The sequence below is a fragment of the Oenanthe melanoleuca genome, chromosome 2, assembly GCF_029582105.1.
Source record: "Oenanthe melanoleuca isolate GR-GAL-2019-014 chromosome 2, OMel1.0, whole genome shotgun sequence".
Classification (NCBI taxonomy): Eukaryota; Metazoa; Chordata; class Aves; order Passeriformes; family Muscicapidae; genus Oenanthe; species Oenanthe melanoleuca.
Window position 1 is genome coordinate 28689673 of NC_079335.1, and position 26756 is coordinate 28716428.

Below are 26756 nucleotides of genomic sequence, written 5' to 3' on the forward strand. Positions count from 1 at the left end.
TGTGAAGTAGCATTAACTAAGCTGTTTTGACCCCAGCTTGCACATGACCTGGATGAACACTGTGTCATTAGAACTGCCTAGAAGGCAGAAAGGTGAGTTTGAGGGCATGAAGCTCCCTCAAGGTTCTTGATAGGAAAAGAAAGTTAAAAGAATAAAAATTATATCAAATGCCATTAAAAAAAAACCCATTTTAATAATTTTGGAGACTTTATTTTGTCTTCAACAGTGGCAATAAGGAGGCTGGAGTCTGGCCACTTACCACTGCTTATGTGCCCAGCACACACACATTCACTAAGGCTGTGAAAGGGTACACCATTTCCAAATCCTTTTAGTACTCATATTTCTGTTGACTACAAAGAAGAAAAGACAAGGTAAATAAAGACAAGACATGTAGGAAGCTTCACGAGAAAGGATGGCTGTTGAAGTTTTGTCTTTTTTTTGTCTCTGGCAGTGCCACCTCAGAATGTTTGAAGAAGCAAGAAAGGAATTCACTGTCAGCAGACCAGAACAGCACTGCACAGTGCCTGAAATTACTCTGGAGGAAGCTCATAACATCACATGGAGGGTGCTGGCGTTTTCCCTGGCTTGATAAATAATTAATAATTACATGCACCTTCCAAATGTTGTCTGAGGACAGTGAAACAGCAATGGCAGGGAGGTGGCAGCTGACACAGAAATGGGTCACTGGAAGAGTCACGCAGTTGAGGCAAGTAAAAGCCAAGGAAATCATCCATGTGGAAACTGACTTCCTAAACATCCACACCTTCTCTAATTGTGTCACGTTTGTCCAGAGACATGGTATAAATAGGTGGAGTACTTGTCATCAGCCAATTTGAGAGGATTGTTGCTTTGGGGTTTTTTGGGGGGGGGTGGTGGGCAGGGCTGAGAGGAAGCAGTGTACATCCTCTTTAAATATGAAAGAAATGACCACTTAGAGGAAGCTTTTCTAAAAGCTCTGTCTTCCCCTGCCTTATCTATTATTTAGTACTTCAGCTGACATATTTAATACTGCAAGGCACTTGGAGACTCTAGTTTGAAAGAAATACTCTGCACAAAATCAAGCTCCCTCACAGGAGCAGGATACATCTTCAAATGTTAATTACTTTTTCACAATTAGACAAAACTCGTTTTTACTGCTCTGTTCAATAAGGAAAAAGAATGTGCAGCATGTCTTTAATTTCTTTAGGGTGCATGCTAAACTCCCCTTCCATTTTCTGTTTTGATAACAGTGAAAACTGCATACTGGTGAGTTGACTCTGTGTCTTGGTACACAGAAGAGAATTAGCTGTGTTATCTGTGATATTTTCTCTTAACGCTGAAATTGGCTGGAGACACAGAGCCACATAGTGATTTATTTTATTAACCCTAAGGATAAACCATGTAAGAGCTGCAAAAGAAATTATGGGCCTTGTCATAGGCTGCTTTATGTTGACAGCAGTAGATAATGCAGTAAGTTGAATGCACACTGAAGATACCATTATGTACCATTATCACAAGAGAAATAAATTCAGTGTTCAGAGACAACTGCCACAAATATTGGTTTTTCATCCAGAAAAGCAGAGTCTGGCTCCAGGCTGAGCAACAAAACCCTTCACATGCTTGTTTCCTTCAGCAGAACAACATATTGCTCATAAAGCTCCTCTGAAGACCTCAATTAAATGATTAATTATCATGAACCTGTGAATTGCAGGACATGCTGCCTTAAAACTTTTGAACTTACACACTCTTTTATGCCTTTGAATTACAGCACCTAGAGATGTCTGTGAGTGTAGGGGGGCTGTCATGCACTGACTTCTGATTTTGAGTGAAAGGGACTACATACAAATCCTTTCAGCAGAAGAAAGAACAGACAATCAGCTGTTTCCTCAAACCTCCTGTTGCGTTTTGCATTCTCCCAGGGCTTTACAGAAGGATTAAGAGTTTGCCCTTGTAGCATCTCTTACTGCAGTGCAAAGTGAGTGTCATGATGGGTAGCACATCTCTGTTTCAAGCCAGGAGCTCAATGGACCCACCTGGAAGAGATTTAAAAGCACAAGGCTGTGACCAAAATTCTGGGTTTCTTTGTGAGGTCCTGCCCTGCAGTGGGGTGGGTACATCGATGTGCCTGGAATGACTTTCCCTAAAGTAACAAAGGAAAGCTGTCTTGCCAAGTGCACCCCAGGAACAGGCAACAGCCTCTGCTACCAGGAAGGAGACAGAATCTGCACTGAAACCAATTCTAGCTACTAGTCAGATTCATATGAGAAACTCATATGAGACTATTTATTTAGTGAGGTAATGGGAATGAAGAACGTGTAATGAAAAAATACAGTTTTGGGAGAGTATGGGGGATTTCTGAGACACAGGAGCTTCACAGTTATTCACCCAGTTCACATTTATATATTGATCTGGAGAACTGCTGCTGCTGCAGTGAGGACTGAGACTGAAATTCTCAAAGCATGAAATGAGGACAACCTGAGGTCAAGAAGGAGCGGAGAGACACAAATTTGGAATGAAGGCATAAACATCTATATGTAACCCAGCTAGTGCTGTAGGAGGGCAGGGTACTGCTTTAAGAGGCATAAATTCTTTGGGTTAGTGGGCAGGTAACTGCACATGCACTGCTTGCCATCAGCCAGCAGTGTGGCTTTATCACAGCTTACATGTACAAACCTCAGTGAACGCATGGACAAACAAGAAGGTGGTCATGCCTGCATTTTTCACATGCAGCAATGTATAATACAGACACAAAACCTACAGTCTATTGCAAATGAAACGAGAACAGTCATTTTCTCTTTGAAGGGAAAAAATAAAACCAGAACCCACTTGGGCTGGGGGGCTGGTTGGTGTCTAAGTTCACAGAACCACATTTGTGCCTCCTTGCTGCTGATAGGAAAAGAAGTGCTGCCCCATTTTTGAAAAGTTCTGGTGGAGGTTTAGGCTCTGAGAAACTGGATGAACTCTGTGGTGCTTTTAAACAAATAGATATGTTGCGGGAAAAGAAAGGAGGAGACTTGCTTTATCTGTTTTGTTGTGGCTGAAATTGGAAGTATGATCTGTTTCTTTAGGGAAATTTCAAGGCATGATTTTTGCAAGGAGTTTCAAACTGAGCTTTATAAGATCAAGTAGGAGCTATGTTAAGACGTAGCATAGTTGGCTTCACAACAGTCTGGAGGAAAAACTAACTCACATGAGTTATGCCTGATTTGTGCATCTCTTACTGGAAACATTTCTAAGTGAGACTGATGGAACTGCCTACTCACTATAATAATGGCAGCAGGGAGTAGACAGTGTTACTAGTAAAATATTAATGAGATGAATGAAAGTTTAATCTCAGTGTTTATAGTCTAATTTGTTGCCCTTATTTTCACTTTACATTGTCTAGCTCAGTGGAATGCCTTTTCAATGAAAACAGCTATATAGTCAGAAGCCTGAAACAGATTATGTATCTTCAATAAGCCTAGGTGTTACATTATCAAGGAACTAAGAGCCTTGACTTCTTGTTTGTAAAATGGGTAAGGAAAAAAGTCTGAGGGAATTCAAAAGGCTTCTCTTATGCAAGCAAGCAGGCTTTCCCATTAGTCTTCTTCTGCCTGTAAAATGCATAAACAATTTGCAGCAATTTTAGTTAATTGGATCATTGCTTTTTTTCTCCTTTGTAACCTTGTAATTGCACTCCTACATATTTCTTCTGGCCCCAGTTCTGCTTTTCTTTCATTTTTTTTTTTGTCTGCTTCTAAAAAGTAATGAATAATACTTGTATTTTGGTTTACCAATAATGAAGTGGACCTGGTAATACATAGTCATCTCACAAGAGCATAGTGAAAGTTAACTACAATTTAAACCTAGACCCTCTGGTTCTTAATTACCATGCAGTAACTCTACAGCAGCCTTAAAAATAATTTTGTAATGAGTTACTGAAGACATGACCTCATTTTATTCCCAATATCAATTTTTGAATGTGAAAATTCTATTTTCTGAAATAGAATAATTGTGACTAACTAATTAGCAGCAGTTAATCAATATATTTATGTCATAAGTGGAAACAGCTAGAAGGCTTGAGAACAATTTATCACATCATTCCTGTAGCTATAATTGAGCAAATGTTATCAAAGACAGTTGTGGTACAAGACAAATAGGTTATGAGAAGTTAGAGACATTTCCTCTGCTCACAAGTGAAAGTAGCAGGGGTGGGGGGGGAAGAGAAATATGAGGTAATCCTAGATACATATTTACAGCATTGAGCATCTGTGTGAACATCTATGCTCAATTTCTTGTATGTATCTCATCCAGAATAAGATGTGTTAGGATATTTGGGGACTTAATTAAAATAAGCATGTAGGTACTCTTCCTTCATTGGGAAATAATGAAATAACTAAGAGACACGAATTCCAAACTCATGTGGCGCTCTAGCCCTCCCTCTAGTGCTTCTGTAGCAGACTTAACATGAGATTTGAATTATTTATTTATTTATTTATTCATTTTAAACTTTTACTTCCCACCCCAATTCCTTTTACCCCACATTTGCTAGCAGCTGCACACAGTGGGTGCCAAAAGCTGCTACAGGGGAGAGGCACAAACTCCCAGCTAACAGTCTTTCACATGCAGATTAATTTCACATGCAGTCAGATTAGTCACAGGAAACAAACTCATGTAGACAGCAGAAACTTTGTCCTTCGATATAAGGTTTAATTTCTGTAAGGATTTTGGGATTTGGCCCAGGACAAATAACAGTTTCACAGCTAGCTGACCACTGTACAATGCTGGTGAAGGCTTTTCTATGGTGGTCTACTCAGCTGAAGACCTCCAAGTTCTTTTGGAGGCATCTCCAACAGCCCTGTCCTCAGTGTGTTCTCCCTCAAATGCTTAGAACTGCAGGGTGTTCAGCATTTAACCAATTCAGGACTGGTTTCGAAAGTGGCCTTGGACTTGTAGACACACAGGCATTTAAAGAGGTGGAAAGGCATCCCAGGTATTTTCAGCAACATGCTGCACTTTGCTTGTGATGAGGTGGAAGCCTATGGGATTTTAGAATCCCACTAGGCATCTGCTTATCTATCCCAGCGGGTACCACGGAATGATCTTGACCTGTAGACACTAAGAGGTGTGAAGAATTTATTTTCCATGAAAGAGTTTAAGCAAGAACTAAATAATCCAAAACTATAAACTCTTTAACTTGTGAATCAGATGACACCAACCTACAAAGGCTCTTACTTGTTCAGTGCCTCTTTTTAATTGTAGAGCTAATTTGGCAGATATGATTTTAGAGACATTTAATGCTTTCTCAGGAGGGACATACTGCATAGCATTTCTGATCCAGTGTATGCCCCTCTTTGGTTGCCAGGACTTTGATCCAGTTAAGTGCTTTCAGGGTTATGCTTGGTGCATCAGGCAATAATGTAAAGGGAGGGATGTTTTTCTTCCATTAATATCCCAGTGATATTCACCTGGCATATGGTAAATATAGGTTTGTTACAGTTTTTATTTACCTGTTATACTGATGGTTCAGAATGTGTGTGCCATCTGCTAAAAAGGTTTTGAGTGTTTACTTTGCAAGAGTGTGCCCAAGCCAGAGGTTATGAGGAAGGAGCTACAAGGTGAGCCAGAAAACGGTGTGTTTAGCTACTTCACAATGAATATTCATAAATGTCTGAGCAACAAGGTTCTTCTCTCACTAAAATTGAATGTCACACTCTTTTGATCCTGTGCACTTTTTTATATGCACTGGAACCATTTCCATTGGAAGTTCTGAACATGATCCTAACTTATGGCAGGGTTCTTTTCCCTGAGCCTGGGACAGGTTTATGGGAGCTAAGGGCTTAATTCTCTGCCTAGAAGAGGTAGTTGAATGGAGGTTTAGCTTAATAAAGTAATTCTAGGCATTGAAAGAAGCCAAGCCAATTGTGCTCTTTTGCTTCATTTTGAAATAAAATGTAAATAAATTAGACTTAAAGGTATATTCTTTAATATGTCTTGACTTTGGCAGTATTAATTCTTCGACACCTTGGCCTTTATTCACTTCTGACTGCCTTGTAATTTTCAATAAACAGCTGGTCTAGGGGGAACGTATTTTAAAATTGGGCTGATTCCACAGCAGGAGACCAAGCCTATCATTATGGCAGAGTGCTGGGAAGGCTCCAGGGTTGTGAGTGGGAAATTAAATGTGATGTACAGCCATAATGTCAGGTGTTTCTGTGTTTGCTGCTCTACTAATATTCCCTGGCAATAAACATCCCTTGCACAGGGACACTCAGGACAAAGTATTTTCAAATCCTGTATTTAGGTGATTCCAAGTTCTAACAGGCTTGCCTTTAATACAGTCATAGAATGGCTTGGGTTGGAAGGGACCTTAAAGATCATCTGGTTCCAACCCCACTAAAGTGGACATGTTCTACTAGACCAGGTTGCTATACATGTATGTGTTGTTTTTATTTTTTAATTGATTGGAGGAAACAAGAAGTAGCAGGCACTGAGCTCAGTACACCCATAGTCCCATTATCCTACACTTCTGTATGTTTTCATAGACACAACTGGACCTTCAGGACAGATCCAGGCTTTTCTTCTCAGTTCATGTGTTTGTGTTCTGTGATCATAATTGGAGCCTGTAGGCAGCATTCATACAACTTTTAACAGGCTTCAGTTTGAGTTACACATGCTTGTTCCAAAAATTTCATCTCCTTGCTAGTCAGGGCAATGTGTAAAAAGACAATATATCATTGTATTTCGAGATGATGGGTTTTGACTGTCTCTCTTGCATCTAAAATTTTTTGGGCAGGACAGCTGGGGAATTGCTTGGGATCTGGCATCACATGCAGCCCCATTGCTACTTTGAGAGGGCCACAGCTGTTGGGGAAATTGAACAGCAGAGTATCCAGCAGGATTGGGAAGGGGGTATTTTTAAGCTTAGACACTGAGCTCAGCAAACTGGGAGCAAGACCGTGCATTCAGGCTGCACTTGCATGGAACATGACATTCCTCAGCTGGGTGGGTGGTATCAACAAGGCTCTACTCTGCTCAGGCTCAGGTGGGCTGGTGGGAATGCCACTAGCAGAGGGTACTGAGTCAGCTCTCCAGGCAGTAGTCCTTTCCTGATGGCTAGCTCTTGCTTTTTTGGATGTGCTAGCGAAATATCCCTTCCCTTACAAGAGGCAGACAGATGCTGACAGCTTCACTGCTCTGCAAGTTGATTCTTGACAGGCATTTCAGAGCTGCCAGGGCTGCTGGTAGTGAAAAGTACCTGCAAAGGAATGCAAATTTTATTGCTACAGATATTCTTCCACTGTGATTACAGATAATGTATCGCATATCAGCTGGTCAGTAGGAAAGCTTGGGGATTTCAAGTGGAGTACCGTGGGGGAAAAAAAATCTATTTTTTTAAATAGAAGCAGATGTACCCTCTATTTGATTTATTTTTTGAAACAGTCATAAAACATGTCTGAGATATGTGGAATGAGTTTGTGTTGAGAGTCATATATTTAGGAAAAAAAATATAAACATGCAGAGTATATTCTAATTGACTTCCTATTTTCATATCACCACTCTAACAACCTCCTGCTACAACTGTGCATATGGTAGAACATAAACATGCTTTCATTTTCCCTAGCAAAAGCTCACATTCCTCAGCTGCCTTGTGGATCAAAAGCTACCTGGATTTGCTGCTGCTGTTTGTTATCCAATGCAAGGACATTCTGAGTTGGCACCCCATGACTCTCTATTGTGCTCCTGCTTTAGCATGTGACTGTGCATGCTGAACGCTGGGGACAATTTGGCTATTCACACAGCCCTGCCATGGAGGCCTTGCTGCTCATTCTGCACAAACATTGATCTTTTCAAACAATCAAATCCATAGATGTCAGGGCCAGGGATTTGGAAAGGTTGAAGCAAAGATCTATTTGGTAGCTTAATATTCTCGGTAAGGCAGCCTGCCGGTCAAAGTGCATAATGAAAACTCTGCACTTAATGATATTTTAATAGAAAGAGCTGTGATTGCAGCTAGAATTGCAGCTGGAACAGTTGTTGGTTTTTTCTTCAGCTGCTGAAGTCTCTTTAAGGCAGCCACAACCATCATCTTGCCTGGTGTAAATGCTAGTGAGTCTTGCAGGATAATCTCTGAAGTGAGAATAAAATCACAGTTTAATTCCTGTAATGCAGTGCAATTTGTGCAGGTGGATATATTTTGATATAAAAACAGAAGGAAGTTTCCACAATGACACAAAGGTGCTGGGGCGTGTCCAGAGAAGGACAAAAGCTGGTGAAGGGTTTGGAGCACAAGTCTTGTGAGGAATGGCTGAAGAAGCTGGGGTTGTTTAGCTGGGAGAAAGGGAGGTGCAGGAGTGATTTGATCACTCTCTACAGCCACCTGAAAGGAGCTTGTAGCCAGGTGGAAATCTGCCTCTTGTCCCAGGCAAGCAGCAACAGGACAAGAGGACACAGTCTTAAGCTATGCTCGGGGTGGTTTAGATTAGACATTTCTAAGAGGAACTTTTTTCACTGAAAAGAGGATTAGACGTGGGCATGAGCAGCTCAGGGAGGTGGTGGGGGTCACCGTCCCTAGAGATGTTTAAGCAAAGTTTGGATTTGGCACTCAGTGCTATGGTCTAGTTGACAAGCTGATGTTTGGTCACAGGTTGGACTCGATGACCTCAGAGATCTTACCCAACCTAACCGATTCTGTGATCTGGATCTCTTCGGCGGTAGCTTCCTCCTGTCCGCCGCAGCCAGGCTGGTTGTGCCTCTCCGCACGGAGCCGGGGCTGCCCCGCGGCCAGGACACAACCGGTGAGGATCAGAGCGAGGGGCAGGGCGAGGGGGCGGCTCACCTGTGCCGTGCCGTGCCGGGCCGGGCCGTGCCGGGCTGTGCTCACCTGTGCCGGGCCGTGCCGGGCCGGGCCAGGCCGGGCTGTGCTTACCTGTGCCGGGCCGGGCCGATCCGGGCGGGGCAGGCAGGGCGGGCGGTGCTCTCTCACCTGTGCCGGGCCGTGCCGATCCGGGCGGGGCAGGCAGGGCGGGCGGTGCCGATCCGGGCGGGGCAGGCAGGGCGGGCAGTGCTCGCTCACCTGTGCCGGGCCGGGCCGGGCCGATCCGGGCGGGGCAGGCAGGGCGGGCGGTGCTCGCTCACCTGTGCCGGGCCGTGCCGATCCGGGCGGGGCAGGCAGGGCGGGCGGTGCTCGCTCACCTGGGCGGGCCGCGCCGCTGAGTGACGGGAGCCGGCCCCGCCCCGCGGGCACGGGCGGTGCCTCCGCTGCCACCCAGGCGCCGGCGGGGGCGGGCGTCGAGCCGAGCTGAGCCAAACCGAGCTGAGCCGAGCCGGGGCAGCCGCGACGGGCGCTGGGACGGGCGCGGGGCCGCCATGGAGCCCCCGAGGGACCAAGGTAGGGCGCGGGGTGGGCGCTGCCGCTGCAGGGACGGCGGCGGCTCTGGCAGCCCTTCGCTGCTCGGCCCGGACCTGCCCTGCCCTGCCCCGCCGGGCCGGGCAGCGCTGGGCCCGGGGCGGCGCGGAAGGGGCTGCCCGCTGCCTGGGCAGGGCTGCGGCGGCCGGCGGCTCGGGAAAGGCGGAACCGGGGCCGGGCGGCGGAGCACGGGCGGCTGCCGGGCCCCAGCCGCGGGTGCACGGCAGCGCATCCCGGCCTGCCCGCGGCGCTTCGCGGGCAGGACAAACTTTCTGCTTTCACCCTGCGGTAGAAGTAAAGCTCTTCCATTTTACGAGTGTGCAACTTTTGATTGACCAGCGCTGTTCGCAGGGTTTGGTCCCTGTTAATTCCCTCTGGTCCGGGCTTGCTGCACAGCTGGCGGCTCTGTTTGGGCAGCTGCCCCTCGGCCCCTGGGCGGCAGCACGGCTGGTGAGCATTTTGCCTGGGAACACTGTTGTCCTGGCTGCAACACTCTTCCTAAAACTTCATGTTTTATTGAAACCCAAAGACCTTGGGATTGCTTGCCCAAGAGTGTAGTTGGTGCCCTGATGAAAACCGACCTGAATGCAGGGTAAAGCATAAAGCACGTTCTTGCTTATCCCACAGAGGTGTATTACATTTATCCAACCCATTCATGAATCAGTTGGAGCCTTTTATATGGTGTGGTCCTGAGCTAGAGGCCAGCTGCTTTCCCCTAGGCTAGGGCAGGCTGGGGTCACTGCGTTACCTGCAGAAAGCTGGCAGGGCTGCTTGGCGCAGCTCAGTGTGTGCGCCCTTGGGCTGATTCCACTCAGGGTTTTCCGGCTCGGCGTGCTCGGGATGGCGGGAAGCGCGCCCTTGCTGCGGCTGGGATGTTGGAGGTGCCCGAGCCGCTGGGAATGTTCCCTGCGCTCTGCCAGGTGAACTGGTCCTGGTGCCCGCCTTCATTCGCTCCCACTTGCGTGTTTCGAGGATTGTGTAGTACACTTGTACAATTAACAATGCCTGCTGAGTTTCTCTGTACTCACAGAAAAGGTCAGGCTATCTCTGCCTGACCAGAAGGTGAGGGGCTGAATCACCTCAGGGAGGTTCCTTCAACCATTCAGAAGTCCTGTGTCTATCTTCAATATAAATATAAATTAAAATCAAACAAAAACCCAACAAAAAACGGAAAGAAAACAACTTCCAAACCCTATTCTTGGGTACCAACAAACAGAATTGTGCCAGAAAATAGCACAACTGTCAGTTTGTTCCAAATTTTAATTCCAATTGCAGGAGCATTAAAACTGATTTCAGTATTTGTCCCAAAGTTTTTGAGGCTCTCCTATAAAAAAGGCCAAGATCTTTATTGCAACTGCAATAAAAAACTGAACAACTTCTGATGGGAAAGGAGAGTAAAATAACATGATCTTTTGAAAAACTTTCGTGGCAGTCCTGACATTTACTAGAGGTTTGTTTTGCTATTGTACTCATATCTGTCATTAATTGCTTTGTACAAAGAGGGTATTGCACGTCAGGATGTTTATCAGAATAGTGTACCTATGATGTAAGGGGCTGTTACAGAGCAAACATGGTGCAACACTTTCTTCCTCTGCCTACTTTTTGGAGTAATTATGCTGTTTTCTCTTCAGGTGAGGTGGAGATCTGCAGGTACAGTGGGAAAATCTAGAATAGTTAACACACTTGTGCCAGTTAATTAAAGGCTTCTGATACTGTGCCAGTTAGACTTCAAAAACCACCTTTCTTGGCAAACTGGAGTGCTTGCATTGGAAACAGCTTGATGATACAATATTATTACACACTAAAGCCAACATATGTGGTTAAAGTCCAGGCTGCCAGGTCCTGTCTCTAGGGCCAGCTTAAACATTCTGGATTGCCTCTTCCAACCAGAAATTAATTTGTTTGAAATTGTGAGGCAGAGGTTTGTTGTTATGGTGACAGCTTTCTCAGTGGTAGTTAGGAGGTAGGAAGAAAATCTAGGTTATGGTTAAGACTGCAGCCAAACTAGATAAGGCTAACACTCCAGGTATAGAATGTACTTAAGTCTCTCCTCCCTCTTGAGCAGTCAGGTTTGGCAGCAGTCCTTAAAAAGTTTTTCTAGCCTACCAGCAGCAGCATGAGAATCACTAAGCAACTTTTCACTTGAAATGTCTTTGTTTTCAGCGATGGGATATTTGGACTGGCTGGATGGCTCCATGTGATTCTCAGTGCACTCCAGCAGCTCTGGAAATAGGGCTCCAAGCACTCAGAATCTTGCTCTGTGATTACAGACACCAAAGCAGTAGTGTCAGCTCAAGCCAAATGGATATAATATTATACTGAGATGAGGAGCCCCTTGTTTTGTTGCTTTGCTTTAACTTGTCATGAACAAAAATCTGATTCACTGTATGGACTTAGTTGCTGAATAGATTAATAACTGAGTTGTGCTTTCACGAAGATACTGCTGTCCCCTCTTCCTTCTTCCCCTCCCCCGAAAAAAAAAACAAACAAAAACCCCAAACAACCAGACCACGACCACACCTGATTTTGCTTGCAGAAAGAGTCTCTCTCTGACTTGCCACTGTTACTGTCACTGCTGGTACAGTTTACCAATGGAAAAATAAGGATGAAGCTGCCCTTACAGTGGAAGCAGTGTTCTGAGTGAGGAGATTGTGCCACTGAGCAGTCTCACAAACACATGCACCACAGCACAGTTATCTGGTAATGATCCATCTCTAGTGTTGTGTTCAGAGGTTCCTCTTATGCTTCAGCAACACTTCACTTATGTAACCTGGTGTCTTTCAAAATCTTCAGGCTTTTGTGGTACTTAAAAGGAGTCCCAAAACACTACATGTGATTTCTTGAGAGACAATGTAGGCGTTTCTTTTCCTGGAGCCTTGACTTGCACTTTTGGGGCTGAGAGAATGGACTTTAATATTCTTTATTGTGTTGAAAGACCTTGTTGCTGGCAGTAGGACAAGATTTCCCCCATTGTCCCATTGGACAAAGCTGCACCTTTTCCTACTTTTTGTTTTTGCTTTATTTGTTTTCTTTTTACTAGGTACTTGCAGTACTGTAGGTATGATTTTTTTTTTTTTTTCACTTAATGTGCAATTGTGAAATCAAACACTTGTAAGTAAATATAAGTGGACAGCTGTTGTGGGAACTGCAAAGGAAGAATGACTTCACTGAGCTGAGTGTCTCTAACAGTGACTTGACAATGACAGAAATATCAGAAGACTTACACGAGTAGATCCCTTGAACAGCAGCAAGCTTTCATTTCTTTTGAATGAGAGCTGTGTTGGTGGGGGAAAGCTTGTTCTGACTCAGGCTGAGGTCCTGACTTGGTGGGGTGGGATTACATTGTTATTTCATGGTATTGCTGTCCTCCTGTCTCAGCCAGTGAGGTACAGAAATGTGGAGGATCAGTGCTGTGTTGGAGGGACACTGGAGCACCTCATGCACAGCTGTTGGGTGGGCAGCTGGAGGTGGAGCATTGTCAGCTGTTCCTGCCTTCTGCAGTGCTTGAACATTGAAGGGTAACTTGAACTCTTCATTCATACTCACACCCACTTGAGTAGGATATGGAGAAGGGGGCCAGGCCAGTGCTCCATCTGTGGGAAGAATCTGTTGCTTGTGGTATGCATGGATCTTTTTCTCCCTGTTCCCTACAATGAATGCTGTCCCAAGCAATCAGTGCAGTCCTTCACTCCAGCAGAGTAAGGTCTACTCTCAGAACTTTTGGTGCAGGGAAAGCTTAGCTAAGGATCTATATCCTTTGATCTTCCAATGAGGCCAAGCTGTAACTGCTCGAGGCTTTTAAAATCTGACATGAAACTGATGCAATTCTTTTTTGTTCCAGTTTCCCACACTTTGAAGCAGCCCTCGGGTTCTCTCTTTCTCCCACTGCGAATGCCCACCAAAGCAATGGGAGGCCTTGGAGGCTCAGGCTGATGTTTCTGGCCTAAAATAAAGCACTGCAACTTGGCTTTGGCTTAAGAATGTGCTGGTGGAGGCTGAGCAAGTGTCTTGCTCTGCTTGATCTGGATGCTTTGTGGGTAAAGTGAGAACAGCTGGTTTTCATGGCTGAAAGTTGGCTGCCATATGTTAATACCTCTTCTGGGCTGGGCATGAGTGCTGTGAGCTGCTATGAACTGGGCCTGGAGGCTGCAGAGCACAGCCCCTTCCATCTGCAGGGGCTGTCAGTAACCACATACTGCACTACTCTGCCTTGGGAATGCTATCTCTGTTCATTTTTATGTCATTCCTATCTCTATTCATACTCCTGTCTATCTTGTATGTACATTTTTCTCCTTGTCTTCTACAGCTGCTGAATACAGCAGCCTTTGACTGACAACCTCTGCTTTGTGAGCCAGATGTTAGTATAGTCCCAGGAGGAGCTGGGTGATAGAGGAAGTGGGTGTTGTGGCTTCTGATGCTTTTTGCCATGCACTGACCCTACTGGGTAAGGACATCCCAAAATCTCTTTTGGCTGACCTGAGTGTTGTAAAGGCTGGGAAGGCTTTGTTATCTTTCTTTAGAATTGTTTGCACCTTTAACAGGAAGATGTCCTGACAACTTTTGTTGGCAGGACAGCCAGTGCAGGGAAGCCTTGCAGGAAAACTAGGGACTAGATTTGCCATGTAAAATCAGCGAGCTGTTTTTGAATTGCTGATTCCTGAGGGTGCTGGATGTTGCTGCAGGTAAGGGGGGATATGTGCTATATCTCTTCAAAAAGTGATGTTTCCATGGCAGCAGATACAGTGCAAGGAGTGTTCATGAAAGCCAATGTTTCTTGACCAGTATTCAAAAGAAAATAACCCAAACTCCTCCTTCTTAACTTAATAGGAGACAGCAAATGTCATTTGCTGAGCTCTGAGCAGCAGACACCTGAGATGGGTGTGGGGTTTTTGTGCTTTTATGAGATGCTTGCCTCCATGTAGGAGAATGACCCCACTGTTGCCTCCACTGGAGTCTTTGTAATACAGGCACTTGTGATTTCAGATTTGCTATATGGAGGAAGGGAGGTGTTTACCCTTGTCCTTTTAATATCCTGCAATGAGTAAGCAGAAAAATGTCAAACAAAGGGTGACTGAAAGGGAAAGCAAGCATTAAGTAAGATTAAGCGCTAAATTGAAATGCTCTCGTTCAGCCAACACTTTCACTCTGTGTCAGCTTCAATTTAAGTCTCCAGAGGGACAGCTTTCTCTCCTGTTAGATGTGGAGAGTGTCTTCAAAATTGCCCATATTTGGGGGTGTTAACCAGAGTGATTGGGAATCTTCACTCAAAAACTGTGTATTGGAGGACAGGCTTTCTACTGCAAGCCTTCTCTTTTGAAAAGGGCTGCATTAACAGACCAGCTACCCAGAACTTTCTAATCTGGATCTCTCCTGAAAGTTCAGTGTCCCTCCTGCCATTTCCTCTTACTTGTCTTCCTCCTTTTCCTCTGCATCTGGTTAAGGGAGCAGAAGTGAAAGAATACATAGCTGTGTGTTGGCTTTGGCCATTTGGCAGAATGATACTATGAGTCAGGCTAACTGCTCTGGAGTACCCTTGTCCTGCTACAAAAACACTTATTTCTGGCAGAGGTGTAAATGGCTGTGTGGATTTTCTGCTATTACAAGTACAAATGATGTCAGTCAGCTGCAGGAGTCTGCAGCCACTTGGCCCTGGGTGGGGTAGGGGCAGCAGCACAGCACTGGCTGCCAGCAAATGCTGGTGTTTGGAAAAATGCTCATGGTGCTCGCTCTTGAGCAGAAAGAGGTGGATTGATGCTATCTAGAGAGAAACCAGCACTACTACTGTGGTGTGAATGCCGTCACTGAAAGAGGCAGCTTTCTGTTTTGCAATCTAACTTGTCTATTCCAGAATGTGAAAGCAGAGCAGTAAGTATCCTTGGATGCTGATTGACAGTGGAGTGGCCCACCAAATCCTGCCTTGGCCAAGCCTAGAATGATCCCTTTTCTGCAGAACTGAGGTCTATAGGAATGTGCTGTGACACGTGGTTTGGACTGACAGGCTTCTGAACTGCCCTCTCCTGCTTGTAGCCTCCCAGCAGAACAACAAATGTGTGCTGTGCTTGAAAACTTTGCAGATAAATAGGAAGCACACTTCATGTGTGTTCATGGTAAGAGAACCTGTTTATTATTAGTGTAATTGAAATTTTAACAATCTAATTCAAGAGTTAGTTTATAAAAATACTATTATGCAGATGAAGTCTTAGTAGTAATAACAGACTTAGTTTCTGCACCTTTTTCTTGGTGATTTACTCATCCTTCCCCTGGCCTCTGAGTCCGGTAGTATCATTTTGGTGGTGGCAGGGGTATTAGAGCAAGTTGTCATATTGTGACTCCTTTTCTGGGAAGAATAGGATGGTGGTGGTTTCTTCCTCACTGTAGGATCCACTGGAATCCTTCTGTTGTGTTTGCTTTTTACACATCTGCTGTTTCTTTCATGGCTTTGCAAGCTCTGTGTTTCATCCAAATGTATTATATGAAATGTCTTTTATATATGCTAGATATTATTCCTTTGCTGTCTGTTATCTCTAGAATAGTTTTGTCCAACTACCCCTCTCCACTGGTGACTGATGACTTTCTTACAGCCATGGGATCTCCCTTGTCAACCCTGTGCTCTCCAGTACCATGCCTGTATTCTCACATTCTGTGTCTGTACTCTGAGAGACATCAAGTAAAACAGAGCCACAGGCAATTTAAGAAGGGTAGAGACAGACTAAGCCTGACAAGTCTCCAGTCCTGGGGCCTTGCAAGCTTGGCTCAGAGTCCTCACTAGCAATGGCAGTGTTGTACTGTGGAGTAACAAAGATTTGGGGGAGCATCTGCAGCTTGCTGGGGGTGGTGGGTTAAGCAAGCAGAGGCAGAAGAGCAGGTATTTTTCCTGTTTTGCTTTCCCTTGTCTAGCAGCTAGAGGGAAGTGACGCTTCATCAGAACCCCCTAACCCCCAGGGAGAGATGAAAAGATGTGCCAAGGGAGGCAACCTGGGCTGGAGTTGGTGTTTTCAGACAGGTGCTCCTCCGGTGCTTTGCTAGGATTGGAGCCCATGTGTGGTAGTGATGTTGGTTCATGAGTAAAACCTCAAAAATTTGAAAACAAAGCTTTATAAGTAACGTTTTTAGCTGCTCTTTAGCTTGGCAAAGCTGTATATTTCAGTTGTAAGCATTGAGGATGTTGCTTGAGTCTGTTTTGCATTGTTTACTTCTTGCCTAAAGTATTTGAATTAAACGACTAGCAGGGTTCCCAGATGAGCAAGAAGTGATCCTACTCTTCTTTGTCTGTTCTCTGCCTAAATGTGTATCACATAATGATATGACAAAGTCTTGATTAATTTGATCAGGATAGCAGAATTTAAAAGAAACTCCCCTTATGCTTCTACTTAAGTAATCTCTATCTGATGTTCATTGCAGTGTTCTACAGCAATCCAGTCCTTGGGAATAACATACAGTAGGGGACATTTTCAGCTGCTGCCAGGATGGGCTGCCTTTGAAAAAGGCCATTTCACTGAACTCGCATCTTCTGATACCCTGTAGTCCCTGGAGAAGTATATTGGAGTCCTGATGTGTCCCTTACTTTTCCTCACACAGGTTCCCAGGAATGGAGCTGTACAAGGACTTGCCTATAAGCATCTTTAAAGAAGCTGTCCTTTAAGTAGGAACCAGAATTTCCTACTCAAAAGAAGGGTCAGAGTTATGAAATGGGCACACTACTGTGCTAGAGTGCACCTTGCTCTCTAGTGTCTATGTTGATATGCAGAGGAGAAATCCCTTCAGCCTGTCTCAAAAGTGTTTTGCCTACATCTGAGGAGCCTTGAGAAGCAGGCTGAAGGCAGAGCAGAAAGCCCCCAGATCAATCAGTGTTTTTAACCTGCTGGCTGCTCAGAGTGCTTTGATTAGTGCTGGCAGGGGCTAGTTCTGTGCCCGCACACTCAGGCCCTGGTGTGCGTGCGTGGATCACACGCCACTGTGCAGGCTGTTTCCATAGCACCAAAAATCCTGCGCCAGGCAGTCCCTGAAGAGGCTTTGCTGAGCGGCTGACGTGCATTCAGGGATGAGGAGCATCAGTAATACCAGCCTAGGCATGGAGTGGAATGGAGCCTGATTTAAATATTGACTTTCCTGTTGCCAGATGTCACTGTCTTGGCAGAAGGAAAACAGGCTGTTTTACTGCAATGTGCTTTGCTTGGAGCTGTGAGCTCTTAAAAGCACCATTCATGTTCTGTTTCGTCTCCTCAGCAAGCTACTTGCATGTGTTGTGCTCCGAGACTGTTTTTATTTTTTGCTGGGAGTTTGTTCTTGAGTAAAAAGAAAGACCTGAAATGACTTCTTGTCTTTCTCTTGAGACTGCTCTGGTGCCTGCATGGCAGGTATGTTTTACCTTTTTGTGCTCAGAGTTGTGACAAGCCTTTTTGTCTGTTGCCTGGGCAGACTTACAGGTGCTGTGCAGCTCTGGTATCCCAAGTATGTCATGTACAGGCCCTCAAGAAAGGGATGGGTCTTCCTGCTGTGTTCAGAGCATTGCTATGTGATCTATCACCACCTCTGGAGACACTTGAAGAAGCAGGAGCAGAAGTTCCTGGAGAGGACCCCAAAGAGAACTGTCTGGACATCTGGAGAAGGTCACAACCCCAGATTGCCATTGTCTGAAATGGCAAACTGGTGTTGTGCTGCTGTTCGCCAAGCAGGTGTGCATCCCTGATCTTCTTGTTGGGCAAGACTGAACACATTGTGGGTCTGGCTCTCTGCTTTTTCCAGGGCTCAGGCCACAGTTGGGTCCCTGCACACTATCTTTTTCCACCAACTCCGTGTCTAGGGTGTGTGGGGACCTCAGTCCCAAGCTTAGGCTGGGGGTATGCACCTAAATCCAGATTAGGATGTGTTGGGGGGATGCTGTGTGTCATAGTTGTTGTTTATGTAGTTTAACTGCCAAAAACTCTGTTGCACTTCTAGCTGGCTTCTACTGTCATATGATTTAAGTAATTTGGAAGGAGGGGAAGACTCTGAAACATTACTGTTATTTTCTCCAATAAAACAGTCCTTAACTGCAGTAAAGATATGTTATAGATACCCACTCTAAACCTCCTTGCCTGAAAACTTTGATGAAGGAATAAACAGTTGCTGCTACCATTTAAATAACTCTTTATAGCAGTCAGTCTTAAATACTAGCCTTTCCTAAAATACATTTGAATTTCTTAGTGTACTTCTAGCAAATGCTGAGAAGGAAAGCTCCAGGGAAATCCTATTGCATCCTTTCAGTAATTAAAGGGGGCTTATAAGAAAGATGGTGACAGACTTTTTAGCAATGCCTGTTGTGATAGGACAAGGGGTGATGGTTTTAAGATGTAGGAGGGCAGCTTCAGACTAGATACAGAGAAATTTTTTTATGATGAAGGTGGTGAAACACTGGAACAGGTTGCCCAGAGAGGTGGTGGATGCTTGATTCCTCAAAACATTGGAGGTTTTTGGTGGTTCACTGGACATCTGAAAGGTCCAATGGAAACACTGGATGGGGCTCTGAGCAACCTGATCTAGTTTAAGATGTCCCTAGCAGGGGAACTGGAGCTCCCTTCCAACCCAAACCATTCTATGTAAAACACAGGTACTGACCAATTCTTTAACTGGGAAACTTACACCACCCTTAAAGGGTATTTGGGGCATCCTGCTTTGCTACCTTTGTGTGTGAATTGCAGATGAACATGAGTACCATGGTTCATGAGCAGCAGTGAGCAGGGAGAATTAGTTTCTGCACATTTCTGAGCAGTAGCAAGTGAAACCTGTTGGAGTTGATGCTTTGGAGCCGAGTGGTTTCGATTGGCTTCTGTGTCTGCCACTGTACATGTTTTTTGGCATGACAGATTTTTGGAGATTGTATAAGAAGGAAAACAACTTGAGTGTCAATGGAGTCAGCAGAGTGACGTGCTGAGTACTTCTCTGTGGTGAGGAAGTGTTTTTGGGATAAATGGCAAGAGGGAGAGCTTTACTGGAATGAATGTGCAGACTTTAATTCTGTTTTAGCACACAGATACATGAAGTCTTTAGAATGCTTCTGTTTGTTATTTACAATTCAAGCTCAAATTTCACCTTGGTGAATCCCAGAAACGTACTTCCCCTCCCATCCCCAGTGAGAAGAGTATTTTCTATTAAAAAGCAACTTTTGAGAAAATGAAAATATGAGAAGAGGCATACAAAAATCAAAGCAAGACCTCTGTGTTTTGTCAAGAGGAGCTGAGAAGACTTTTCAATATTTTTAGTAGGGAAAACTGATAAATTAAGGATAGAGCAAATGTCAAGTAAAATAACTTATCTAGTCTTCCTGTTCTGAAGTAATATTACTGGAGAGGCCTTGTTTCATGAAAGGTGGTGCCAGCAACATTTCTGAGGGATGTGATGGCTTCTTAGTAATAATGCTGTATCCCAGCTCCCTGCTACGGGGCACACTTGTGGATTGACAGCTGAGGACTAGCAGTATGCAAGACAGTGTTTTGACTTCCACCTCTTCAATATCCTGGTCAAGTTTTTACCAGAATGAAAAATTCTGGATTGCATTATTCATAGCTGTTTCAGCTATGAGTTATTCTGAGTGGTTTTTCGTGCTGATGGCCAAGCTGTGATGTTCCAAACCTGATGTAACAATAACCTGGGTACCAGCTAGAGCAGTCCTTAACCATAAAGTTTGAAAAGTTTACCAGACTAATCTGTTAAACACAACAGATCCATTAAACTAGGGCATGACCAATACTCAGAATGGCTATAAATATATGTATTTTTTGTTTGGAATGTACAGTTTTGAAATGAGTTGTGTGGTGCATTAGCTTGTGCAATAGGGAGCGATGCTAAACTTAGATTTCATGTAACACTGTAAAGCCTTATTCTTGCACTGGTGTTCTGTTCCAGGTCAAATACTGGGAGGAGGCAGCTTGTGGAACAGTGCAGTTCTGGGCCAGCTGCTCACTAAAATCAGTGGAGGCGTTCTTTCTTTACCAGGAAAAACCCAACCACAAATCCCAACATAAAAACCCATAAACAACCAAACACACATAAAATTTTAAAAAAACCCCAATCATGCCCTTCTCTTCCTTTCTTTCATTTCCTGTCTACTTTTTGAGATAAAGCTCAATATCCTTTGAACTTTGGTGCTTTAAACCTGCACTTCTTTCCTCCCCCTGTAGTTTCCATCACATCAACTGCACCAGAATCAGGAAAAATGGCTGCCTGACTTTGTGTTCATTAGATAGGTCTTTCCAGTTTGTCCACTATCATGTATTTCAGTAAAACGAATGGTTAAACTCATTCTACTTATTTGCTGTGAAATATAAATGAGGAGCCTGGATGCTTATCTAAGCATGCTGATATTTAGGAAAATTTCCCTTTGTGTGGAATGGACTGGAACACAACTAGATGGTATATAAATATATTAATATTGCTTAGAGATCTTGAGAGATTAGTATTTTAATGATCTGAACCTGTTTAGATTGTTAAAAAGGAAGTGCAAGTTGCCTGTAATGTCACCCAGCAGCAAAAGTAGCATCTCATGTCCAAAGTCTGATTTGATGGAAGTGGGTATGCTCAAGTCTTAGATGATATGCTCAAGTCTTCAATGCCTGGAAGTCCTTTAAAGCTTTATATCCTTTTGTGGAATCATCACTGGACAAACTTGCTTGACCCTTTTCTTTCTCAGCTTTAGCTTTTGGAGTGATTAGTGCTTTATGACTCTTGGTTGATTTATGTGACAGCAATATCTCTCTAGGATAACAGTTTCATTTAATTTACTGTCCTAGTATGACTTGGAGTAGGGGCAAATGTCTCTTAACAGGATTTACTCAGCTCAAGCAGCATTAAAAGTCAATCAAGGACATATCAATCGGATAAAATCTCAGAGTACTTAGTAATATAATGGCAACTTCAGTTGTTGTAATACTCTAAAGGTAGATGCGTTATCTGCATTATATTAGGAAAAAAAAACAACTGGTCAGTGCAGTTGGTTTGTTAGTGAATTGCTGCTGCAGGCACAGTTGCAGGATTCTCCCTCTTATCTCTTAAATGAGATTAAGAGCAGTGCAGAAGTATCCAAGCCCATGTCCTGAGTTTGTCCAATTTGCAGCCCTGGCAGGATGTGCCCAAGTCCTTTAAGCAGTGGTAGGTATTGCTCCAAATCAGTTTGGAAGCACTGTAGAAATCGGTGCTGCCCAGCTGGATGTGGAATTTGGCAGTATGGGCAAGCAGCAGCCACACTCCATCTGGAAAAGGACACTTCAAGCACTACACAGTTGAATGGGTGACTTGGTAAAGCGCTGGACTATAAAGGAATAGGTAATGTGTCTTGTTTGGTACTGCAGGGAAAGCAGCACAATTTATTCTGGGTTTTCAAGTGAGAGATGCCCAGTAATAATGAGTTGCTGCACAAGTACTTTATACTAGCAATCTGGTGGTGTGCCATTAGTACTCCTTTGCTAGGTCTTACTTTTTAAGTTTAGGAGGTTGCACTGAAACTCTGCAGGGTGGGAAATGTAGATGAATAAGGGCTTGTGTTCATTATGGGCTTATCTTCTTGGAAAAGTTGTAACTGCCTCAGTGTCTACTGTCAGCCTTTAGATACCTGATGGACAGGCTGGTTCTCAGAAGGATTTGTAGCAAAACTCATTACTGGTCTAAAGGTGTGAATTGACTGGTTGAAGAAAGGGGATCCAGGAACAGGTTCTTATAACCTGAGACATTTCTGGAGCATTCATGTCTGTGAATTGATTGTACTAGTGCACTTTGCTGCTGACTAGGCAGAGTTTTATAGTTTAACAGATACTTCATACTATGCTCTCAGATAAGCCAAGAGCAAAAATGTTAATAGAATTGCTATACAGCTTGCTACTTGTAGTTGCTTGTCTTTGAGAAAACTTAAAACTTAAAGTATTATGTCATTACACTTTTTTGACTACACAAGTCAAAATTGTAAACTTACCTAGTCAAGTCCCAAGAAGGTAAAAAACCTGGTGGTTCGCCATTATTGCTAAGCAAAAAGCTGATCTTTATCATGGATAGCTGAATAAGGTGCCAGATTACAGTAGAGTGCACCTTAACCATGCAACCAGTAACTTGTGTGTGGTAAAATTAGCAGTGCTTCTAGAAAATGTCACTCCTTTTGGTGTTATGTGTGCATCCTTTGTGGAAGTCCACATGGAGGTTACTGTGCTCTGACTATTTTGGGGAGATTTGTGTGGTTGTGCTAAAAATTACTGTGTCTTGAGAGAAGTGACTCTCCCAGTGCTTCCGAAGGGCAAGATGACATCTCTAGATCAACTGATGTGTTCGGAAGCTTTTGTGTCAGCTTTTTTCTCGACCAAGGAACTTTGCTAAGGGAACCTGAGAGCATGCACTAAAGAGAGTTATTGGAGGAGTAAAGGAAACTGTGCTGGAGTGGATGAAGAATAAATTGAGGTGTCTGAGAAGGAAATTCAAAGACTTAACTTGAGCCTAGTTTCCTTGGGCTCTGTTACAGTTGATAAAGGGTAAAAGGAGGAGAGGCTCCTGCTGAAAGGCAGCTTTAGCTCAGTGACATTGGTAGTTTATTTTTCTTTCTGTACAAGAGTGAACTCTTTCTGCTGCAGGGGCATACATTCACTTCCCTCCTGGAGAAGGGGTGTCAGGGGGAAGTAGATGGCTTTTGTACTTGCCAAGAACTGCTTATGTGTCTGGAGTCATATGTCCAGCCCAAAAAGTTGCTTGCTCATTCATTTAGTGAGCAAAGTGTAAGCCTGTGCCTCTTACGAAAATACAGGAGACTTTTTTCCCCCTTCCAGAACCTGTAAGCTACCTTTTTCCCTGCAGCCTCATAACAGAAACCAAAGTAGTTTCTACTCCTGCAAATGCTTTTCCTTTGCTTGTCAGCTGTCATAATACTCTACACTGGGGAGATGTGCAGAAGTGAAAAGTCTCACATGAAGTCTCTGTCTATATCTCAGTTTATAAAGTGTGAGAGAAAATGGAACTTTATTCTGTCAGCAGGTAGCTGCACAAGATGAAGGGTGGGTCACTGACATCCCCTAAGGCAGGGTGCCAGGACCCCTTCTGTTCCTGAAAAAGAGAGGTTCCTGGAGGATCCTTGGAGAATCTGGAGGAGCAGCCTGTGACTTATTACAGCCACTGTGTTAATGACAGGATTGTTGAGGTGGGAAGGACCTTTGGAGGTACAACCCCTCTGTTAGGCCAGTGCCACCTGGAGCTGGTTGCCCAGGATCATATCATAGAATGGTTGAATTGGAAGGAACCTTTGAGCTCATCAGCTCAACCCCCAGGCATGGGCAGGTTGAACTAGATCAAGTTGCTCAGACCCCATCCAACCTGGCCTCCAACACTTCCAGGGATGGGGCATCTACCACTTCTGGACAACCTGTTCCAGTGCCTCACCACCCTCTGGGAAAATAATTTCTTACTAATGTAAATTTCTCCTCTTTTAGTTTGAAACTGTTCCCCCTTGTCCTGTCACTATCTACCTGTGTAAAAAGTTGTTCTTCCTCTTTTACAAGTCCCCTTTAGGTACTGGAGAGCTGCAATGAGGTCTCTCTGGAGTCCTCTTCAGGCTGAACAACCCCAACTTTCTCAGCTTTTGTAGGATCTCTCATAGAATGGATTTTGTGAAGTACTTACCCTAAACCCTTGTTGCTTGCAACAAATTGTGTGCTGCTTGGTTGCTTCTGTGTTTCTGCCCTTGACAGTAAATGATGGAATTTCTGTGCTATACCAAATCATGGCATGAGCTTGGTAATTACCTGGTGGGAACTACTGTGTACCACCAGCAATGAAGATTTTGTTGGTATTGTTAAGGTACTGCTAAGACTACAGAGGGTGCTTTTTTATTTTTAGATATCACAATATGTAGTTCAGCTTAATATGTAATTGAATTTGCTTTGTTCTTAAAACCTCAGGGTTAATTTCATGGTGGGGCCTGGTAACCTAGAGTGGGGATGGTGGACTTTTCTGGGGCTGCTTTTCAGAAATGGAGGCTCTGGGATGCTGTGCTAAAAGAGGGAGGTTTGCTTCAAGAGTGCAGAAAAGCAGACTTGGCTTCGGAGGGAGGCTGGGAGTCACTGCAGAGTCACTCAACTAAAACTTTTAATTAGATTGCTAGGTTACATACTGAAACTTTGTTTGAAACAATCCCACTTCTGCACTGCAGTTTTTTTCTTCCTAACCATTTCCAACTATCATCTATCTAGCTGTAGCTCAGTACTGTTTCTTCACATTTTTGACAGGATCAATCTCTTGCCTGAGGAATTGGAGTCAGTAGAAAATGCCAGCATAACTGGGATAAGCAGCTGAAGTGAAATAACTAAATACATTCCTCTACATACCTGACAGTGTTTTGACTCTGTTAATCTCACTTGGAACTCTTTCTCTGTGTTTGCAGGGTTTGATCTGACTTCTCCAAAGTCAGTGCAAACTCTGATCACTGGTTCTGGGGTGCTACTCTGTCCTTTGGCCGGTACCTTTTCTATAGATCGAAAAGCTTTTCACCTGTGAGTGCTGGAGCTGACAAATGTGACTGCTTTAAGCACTGTTTGAGACACACAACTTAATCATAAATCAGGGATTTCTGCCTAATCTTCTAAATGCTGAAACACTTATAAGGTAGTTGAGAATGTGAGTAAGAGAGAGAATTTTGTCTGACATGAATGGGTTAAGTATTTTAGTAGTATCAGCTTGTCTAGTAGCAGAATATGCTGGAGTGTGGATCTACTCCCTCACAAGAGCTCAGGAAATTAGTCTGAGTTTATAATTGGATTGAGAGGAGAGATGAGAACGGCTGCCTTTGCCAAGACATGCGTCAGCTGTCTGAAATACCGTGGGCTGCGACTTCGGTTTAAGAGAGGAGCAATACTGGCAACCCCGTGATCCCTACCTGTAACATTTGGAATGTTTGTGTTGCAGGGAGATCCATCTTTGAAGAGGTTGTGGTTATTGTTGGTGGGGTTTTTTTTGGGGTTTTTTGTTTGTTTTAATAACAGTAAGTGAAGGCAGCATTTAGGCTGAAGAAAACATTTCTGTACAAAGACCTGTACTGAATGATGTAGTTGTATCAGGCAGAGCTTGTCCAGAGAAAGCGTGTGGGGGAGGCTGAAGTACTGAGATTAATATAATGGTGTTGAGTTGTACCCTGCTGGAAGACAGCAGATACTTAACCCTTTAAGCCACATTCTGCTGACCATTACTAATGGGGCTGCAGAAACCTGTTATCATGCTATTCAGGAATTGCTGTAACTGTGCAGCTCTATTCATGTCATGCACAAATCTCAGGAGACTGAAAAGTGTCTGCTGTTAAAGGAAGGGGAGAGAGCACCGTGTGGAAAGAGCACTAATGTACAAATTTCAGGCTTGTTTAGTCTTTGGGCTTTTGTCCTATTGCTTCACAGCATCTTTTTCTCTTAATGCGGTTTTAAGGCCTCAAATCAGGTGCTGAAAGGCTTTACTTGTCTGTAAACTGGTAAGACTTTGAAGATCAAATTGATGCTACGGAATCTAGATTGGCTTAAGATGCTTAAGTAGTTTTATGGCTCTTAAAATGGCTTATGCCATATAAAACCTTGTTGGAGTGAGGACAGGAGCCTGACTGTTGCTGCCTGATTTGTATCCACCTGGGAAAGATGAGGGTGGTAGAAGACCACCTTGCTGGAAGTCTTTGCCTCAGACACAATTACTGGAAGGCCTCTTAGCAGACAGCAGAAGTTGAAATTCAAACCAAGTATAGGATGAGAAGGCAACTGAATCTTAACAGGCAACCTTGAAATAAGAGACTGAATCTTTTTGCTATGCCCCCAAAGAGCAAGTGCTTCTTGAACCTCTTCCCCCTCTTTGTCAACAAAGTCTTCCTGTAATTTTCCCCCATTTTCTTTTGCTTGCTTGCTTAAGTGCTGGAGTCATAATAGCCTTGCTAAAAGTAGGAGCTGTGGTGCACAAGTTTGGCAGCTCTGAGTATAATCACGATGCAAACACAGGATGTTCAGTGTGGGGAAGGTGCCTGTGTAGCAGCAGAATTTAGAGTAGATCTTGTGGATTGGTTATTTGGATAGCTTTGTCCAAAATATTGTTTAGATTATGTCTTAGGGTAGTAGCTTCTGCATTCCTCCAATCCTGAGGCATGAGTGGTAGCCTTTCTTGAGTTTAACTCTTTGTATGAAACACTACTGATACTTAACTCAGTTTCTTCAAAGCCCAGAGGTGGTACTCATTCATACTTCATCAGGGTTTAACTTCTGTAGGGAAAGAGGGATATAAGGTTTCCATGTATACAAACTATTGTTCTGCTAGACCTGTATGTGGGAAAAGCAGCTTCTCCACAAGGCTACCATAACATTCTATCCTTGCTTAGCTGCTGTCAAGGTAGAAGTGCTTCAATACTGCATTGCTTAAA

At 43.9% G+C, this 26756-nt stretch overlaps 1 protein-coding gene across 2 annotated transcripts in view; it reads left to right on the forward strand.

Annotated features, from left to right (window-relative positions):
• The first annotated feature begins 9185 nt into the window (after positions 1-9185).
• The window catches only part of TPD52 (tumor protein D52), a 119832-nt gene continuing 102261 nt past the window's right edge, over positions 9186-26756 (forward strand). Inside the window, exon 1 of one of the 2 annotated variants that reach the window (XR_008839747.1) lies at positions 9186-9349. Coding sequence is in view for 1 of the 2 variants with exons in the window: in XM_056483651.1 (XP_056339626.1) it covers positions 9328-9349 (22 nt within the window). In the remaining variant the exon portion in view is untranslated. The remainder of the gene's footprint in view (positions 9350-26756) is intronic. The other variant, XM_056483651.1, reaches the window with a different exon arrangement.